The sequence below is a fragment of the Vipera berus genome, assembly GCF_964194415.1.
Source record: "Vipera berus genome assembly, chromosome: 6".
Lineage (NCBI taxonomy): Eukaryota > Metazoa > Chordata > Lepidosauria > Squamata > Viperidae > Vipera > Vipera berus.
The window spans coordinates 90,713,258-90,719,665 of NC_138208.1; the positions used below are offsets into that span (position 1 = coordinate 90,713,258).

The 6,408-nt window shown below is 50.9% G+C and overlaps 1 protein-coding gene across 1 annotated transcript; it reads left to right on the plus strand.

Annotated features, from left to right (window-relative positions):
• The first annotated feature begins 1,905 nt into the window (after positions 1 to 1,905).
• On the plus strand, positions 1,906 to 4,653 carry SPMIP1 (sperm microtubule inner protein 1). Its single transcript, XM_081330610.1, has 2 exons — positions 1,906 to 2,662; positions 4,135 to 4,653. The coding sequence occupies exons 1-2, from the start codon at positions 2,191 to 2,193 to the stop codon at positions 4,242 to 4,244; spliced, it is 582 nt and encodes a 193-aa protein (XP_081186736.1). The 5' UTR covers positions 1,906 to 2,190; the 3' UTR covers positions 4,245 to 4,653.
• Positions 4,654 to 6,408: the final 1,755 nt, after the last annotated feature.

The following is a 6,408-nucleotide window of genomic DNA, read 5'->3' on the forward strand; positions in this document are numbered from 1 at the left end:
TTTCGATCTTTTGAGTGCTCAACTCGGGTGAAGTGGGAGGCGATTCAGATGAAGGGCGTTTGTGTTTCTGACTCTGCAAGCTATTTTCAGCCCCAGCCGGTGTGGGCTCACTCTTTCCCTGCAATCTCCCCCCTGGGGAAGTGGCGGGTGCCAATCCTTGCACGCGCCGGTGGGTCACTTCCTCTCACGCTGACGTGGCCGACTCGGTCTGTGTTCTTCGGTTGGTACGATTGATCGTGGTTGGCCTGCGGTTCACGGTGGTCTTAAATGACAAAGCAATTCAGGCTTCAAGCATTGATGCTCTTTTCTGGTTAGTTCAACTCATAAGCTGCCCGAGTCATTCAGAGGGGATCTAGGATGAAGGATTTTCTCTTTCTTTCTTTCTTTCTTTCTTTCTTTCTTTCTTTCTTTCTTTCTTTCTTTCTTTCTTTCTTTCTTTCTTTCTTTCTTTCTTTCTTTCTTTCTTTCTTTTCTTTCATCTTTCTTTCTTTTCTTTCATCTTTCTCTCTCTTTCTTTCTTTTTCTTTTCTTTCTCTCTTTCTTTCTTTCTCTTTTTCTTTCCTTCCTTTTTTTCTTCTTTTTTCTTCAAAATACATTTTCATTTACTTTAAGCACATTTTTCTTTCTCTTTTCTTTCTTTCCTTTTTTATTCGGAATAAATTTTCACTTATTTTAAGCACATTTTCTTTCTTTTTCTTTCCTTTTTTCTTCAAAATAAATTTTTATTTTAATTCCTTCCTTCCTTCCTTCCTTCCTTCCTTCCTTCCTTCCTTCCTTCCTTCCTTCCTTCCTTCCTTCCTTCCTTCCTTCTCTTTTTTCTTCTTAAAGGTGCCAAGGGTGGAGATCCTGCTAGCTGAGGATTTCTGGGAGTTGAAGGCCATAAACCTGACAAGTTTGAAGATCCGTGGTTTAGAACATAGAATAACAGGATTGGAAGGGATCTTGGAAGACCTTCTAGTCCAATGATGGCCAACCTTTTAGAGACCGAATGCCCAAACTGCAACCCAAAACCCACTTATGTATCGTCGGGTGCCTGGTGGGCGTGGCCCATTGGGTGGGCGTGGCCCATTGGGTGGGTGTGGCTGTGGTGGTAACAGCAGACTGGGTGGGACTAAAACGTTCAATCAATTAATTCCAACTTTGCGAGATCTTTTTTGTTCCCGCAAGAAGTTGAAATTCATTGATTGACTGAACCTTTTTTTTTTTTTTTGCACCCGGCGGCAGAGGCCTAAAGCGAAAAGGTATTATAAAAGCCAGCTGAAGGCCTAGGACTGGGGCGACGATGGACGTGACCACAGAGAGGACTCTGCGTGCCACCTATGGCACACGTCCCATAGGTATGCCACAATGGACTTAGGGTTAGGGTTAGGTCACCATGAACTCATAGAACAAAATGGACATCGCCAACAAATTCGGAATACTTGGGTATGGTTAGGAGGGCACTGACTTTTCTAGCCTGCCCTATCTATGTTTCCTGGTAAAATACATGGGAAAATCCCACTGGAGGAAAATTCCACTGAGAGTTAGGGTTAGCTCACCATGAACTCATAGAGCAAAATGGACATTGCCATTTTTTTAATTTATTTTTTTTTGCACACGGTGGTGGAGGCCTAATGCGAAAAGGTTTTATAAAACCCAGCTGAAGGCCTAGGACTGGGGCGACGGCGCGCGTGCCCACAGAGAGGGCTCTGCGTGCCACCTGTGCCACGCTTGCCACAGGTTTGCCACCACGGTTGTAGTGTAACCCGCTGCTCCACCAGGAGACCCTGTAGCCTTCCAGAAGAAGGCTTGTCTTGTCTTGGCTACCAACCATGGGAAATGGCCTGAGCCAATTCAGGGGACCGGTGGGGATGGGGAGGCCATGGTTTCGGGCCCTCCAGGTTGAGATTCTCCGGGTGGCTGGCCTCTTTGGTCTCCCTCCTGGAGGAGGAGGAGGTGGGCGAGGTGACCTCACAAGAGGCTGTGACTGCAGCTGTGAAGTAGCAGCAGCTCACCCAATTTGATGGCCCCCACTGCAGACCCTCAGGAACATCTAACTCCCACCCTTACAGCTGTGAGGAAGACCTGCCGGCGGCTTGTCTCTATGCCGCAACGAGAAGAGGGCTTCGGAAGGGAAGCTGGCATCTGTGCTCCCGGTCAGACAGGTCTTGTGGGTAGCCGGTCAGGGCCAGGCTCTCGTCCCGCTCCGCCATGGCGCGTCCGCTCAACATGGACACGCTTCAGCAGAACTTCTGGAAGGAAGAATACCAGAAGGAGATCATGTTGCGCTTCGGCTGGCACCAGAAGTACGGCGCCCTGGTCAAAGCCAAGCAGGAGAGCTTGCGGGAACGGCGCAAGAAGGCAGAGGACACCACCCTCCACCTGCCCTCCATCCGCCCCCCGCCCCCGGTTAAACCCAGCTCCCCCCCGCCACCCCTCCCTCCCCCCCCGCCCAAGCCGGTCCAGCTGCTGGCCCGGGAACGTGACTTAACCGGATTGGACAGAGCCCTCTTGGAGATGGAGATGAAGCCAGCTCCTCGCGAAGTGCGCAACCTTCTCTACGAGGGAATCTCCCACGAGGACGAGGGGCGTTTCCGCTACTTGAAGATGCGCTGCCTCGTCCTGCCGGAGGAGAAGTACACGTTCCCCATCACCACCAACTTCACCTACGGCTGGCAGATGGGTGAGTGGGCGGGTGGGCAGGAAGGACGGGGAAGGGGGCGAGGGCGCCCGCGGGGATGCGTGTAAGTGGACCGTGGGGAGGAACTGTCCGGAGGCAACAAGGATGCAGCTTGTTGAGAAAAACACGATCCGGCCTTTAGGCAGGAAAAAAAAACACACACACACACACACAGAGGGAGAACAGGTTGGTATGCGGCTCGCAAAATGAAATTTAATGGGGAAAAAAGAAATTAAGGTTCTACATTTAGGTCAGAAAAACCAAATGGGCTTGTACAGAGTAGGTGGTACCTTGCTCAATAGTAGCAACTGCGAGAGGGATCTTCAACTCCCAGAATTCCTGGCTGGCTGGGGCTAATGGACGAGCACTTAAATCTGAGCCAGCCGTGTGCGGCATCAGCCAAAAAGGCCAACACAGTGCTCGGCTGCATTAACAGAGGGACAGAATCAAGATCACGTGACAGGTTAATACCACTTTACAAGGCCTTGGTAAGGCCACACTTGGAATGCTGCATCCGGTTTTGGTCACCACGAAGTAAATAAGATCTTGAGACTCTAGAAAGAGTCCAGAGAAGAGCAACAAAGATAATCAGGGGACTGGAGGCTAAAACATATGAAGAATTGGGTAGGTCTAGTTCGCGGGTAGGCAACCTTGGCTCTTTTAGGACTCGTGGACTTCCAACTCCCAGAATTCCTGAGCCAGCCAAGCTGGCTCAGGAATTCTGGGAGTTGAAGTCCACGAGTCCAAAAAGAGCCAAGCTGGCTCAGGAATTCTGGGAGTTGAAGTCCACGAGTCCAAAAAGAGCCAAGCTGGCTCAGGAATTCTGGGAGTTGAAGTCCACGAGTCCAAAAAGAGCCAAGCTGGCTCAGGAATTCTGGGAGTTGAAGTCCACGAGTCCAAAAAGAGCCAAGCTGGCTCAGGAATTCTGGGAGTTGAAGTCCACGAGTCCAAAAAGAGCCAAGCTGGCTCAGGAATTCTGGGAGTTGAAGTCCACGAGCCCTAAAAGAGCCAAGCTGGCTCAGGAATTCTGGGAGTTGAAGTCCACGAGTCATGAGGGGGCCATAGTTCCCCCATGCTGGCTCAGGAATTCTGGGAGTTGAAGTCCACGAGCCCTAAAAGAGCCAAGCTGGCTCAGGAATTCTGGGAGTTGAAGTCCACAAGTCATGAGGGGGGCATAGTTCCCTCATGCTGGCTCAGGAATTCTGGGAGTTGAAGTCCACGAGTCACGAGGAGGCCATAGTTCCCCCATGCTGGCTCAGGAATTCTGGGAGTTGAAGTCCACGAGCCTTAAAAGAGCCAAGCTGGCTCAGGAATTCTGGGAGTTGAAGTCCACGAGCCCTAAAAGAGCCAAGGTTGCCTACCCCTGACCTAAGGTCTCTCAGGCCCGCTTTTGGGAAGGATTTTCCCCTCAAAAGAAGCCACACAGCTGCCTTGTCTTCTTTTCCTCCCCTCATATCCCCCTTTGTGTCTTCCAGGGAAAATGGCCGCCTTCCACGTGGCCCCCACAGCCAAGACCCGCACCGACAGCTTCTTCCGAAAGAACGGCGCCTTCTCTCTGCTGCACCCTCGCGACGTGGCCCTCTGAGGGCCAGCTCCACAAAAACCAAGACTATTAGATTACTTTGGCGCCAGTCTCCTTCCTTGGCCAGGATCTAATGTGGCTTCAGGATGATCTAGTCTAGAACCGTCCATCCGGGCAGGGCCGGTTTGGACAATGGAAAGAAAGGCGTCGCGTAGCTCTCTCTTACTATCTTGGGGAGGTCTGTGACTCGCTTAACAACTGTCCTCCAATTCTGGCCCCAAGGGGTAGCATCATACTATTAGGGCAGGGTTAAGCAACCTTGGCTCTTTTATGACTTGTGGACTTCAACTCCCAGAATTCCTGGCTGGCTGGGGCAGGGTTAGGCAACCTGGGTTCTTTTATGACTCGTGGACTTCAACTCCCAGAATTCCTGAGCCAGTCATGCTGAGGAGAAAGGGAGAGGTTTCCAAGCAGAGCTGTACTGGCTCAGGAATTCTGGGAGTTGAAGTCCACGAGTCGTAAAAGAGCCAAGGTTGCCTAGCCCTGTATTAGGGCCTCCAGGTGTATACCGTTAGACGTCATTCAATGGGATTCAAAACTCGTCTTCTGGGGTTTCGTTCCATGAGCCATGTGTTTTTAGACAATGGCAGTGCAAACATTATTGGGGGTGGGGGTGGGACAGCAAGTCCTCAACTTATGACCACAATTTAGCCCAAAATTTCTGTCGCTAAGTGGGTTAGTTGAGTTTTGCTCTGTTTTACGACTTTCCTCGCCACAGTTGTGAAGTGAATCGTTGCGGTTGTAAAGTTAGCAACACGATTGTTAAGTGAAGCTGACTTCCCCTGTTGGACTTTGCTTGTCAGGTCGCAAAAGGGGATTATGTGACACACACACACACACCCCTGGATGCTGCAACCGTCACAAATGTGAGTCAGTTGCTGAGCGTCTGAATTTTGATCCCGTGACCACGGGGGAGGCTGTGACAGTCGTTAAGTTGTTGCCTATTTGGGTCATGAAACATTTGCAAGAAAACCACCAGGCTCAGAGAGCACCAAGGACCCCACGGTCCTCCTCCTCCTTCAACCCCACTCCCTTCCAGCACTGATGATGGAACATAGTTGGGTCATGAAATGTCTGCAAGGAAACCACCAAACTCACAGAGCATCAAATACCACACAGTCGTCCTCCTCCTCCCACTTATTCTTCTTTGGGAATCATATGGGAGGTGTGAGACAGGGCATCCATCTTCACTTGATCTTCAGGGGATGCTGAAGGACCGAGGTTTGCCCTCTGCTGAAGCTCCTCTGTCTGCCTCAGCATGAGGTTCTCCTCCCTGGGGGCCACCAGTGGGTCCAGCAGCTCCTTGAACTTCAGGGTGTTCCTGCGGGAGGGAGAAAGGAAGAGATGGGGCAAGAATGGCTTCCAAGGGGTTGAGGGACACAACACTGGGGCAGGAGCTGCCCAGAATAAACCGGTTATCAGTTAAGTTGGAAACTTAAGGACAAACTAGTCAAGGAGAGAAGCAACCTCGAACGAAGGAGAAATTTCCTGACAGTGGAACAACTTGCCTCCAACACTGGAAGTTTTTAAATACAGAGATTGGCCAACCATTTGTCTGAAACGGTATAGGGTTTCTTGCCTGAGCAGGGGGTTGGACTAGATGACCTCCCAGGTGCCTTCCAACTCTGTTCTTCTATATTCTATCCCGTATATCTTTTTGTACACAGTCGACATCTAACGTGTCACTTCGTAGACTGTGTTCTACCAAAGACAAAGTCTTCCCCGCCCCTTACAGCAGGCCTGGGGAACGATGGCCCTTTTAGGACTTGTGGACTTCAAGTCCCAGAATTTCTGAGCCCTCCATGCTGGTTCAGGAATTCTGGGAGTTGAAGTCCACAAGTCATAAGGGGGCCATCGTTCCTCACCCCTGCCTTACGGGGAGATATGAAGGAAAGACCCTGTCAAGGGGGGGGTCCTCTCTTGAATCTGGGTCAGTGGAATTGGGAGGGGCTGAGGAAAGAACCCATGACACAGAGGGAGATTCACACACACACACACACACACACACACACACACACACACCCTACCTCTCTCTCTTGGACTGCATGATGTAGGTCCGTTCTCGCTTGACCTTCTCCAGGTGGGACCTGACAGCCATTTTCTGCCCAGCTTCATCCTGTCAGAAGAGAGAGTCTGAGGATTAGTCACCTCTGGCCACCCGTGGGTG

Bases quoted from the DNA above. Each gene is read 5' to 3' on its own strand.
- SPMIP1 (XM_081330610.1), top strand. From the start codon at position 2,191: ATGGCGCGTCCGCTCAACATGGACACGCTTCAGCAGAACTTCTGGAAG. The intron at 2,663-4,134 runs GTGAGTGGGCGG...TGTGTCTTCCAG, and splicing joins CACCTACGGCTGGCAGATGG to GGAAAATGGCCGCCTTCCAC.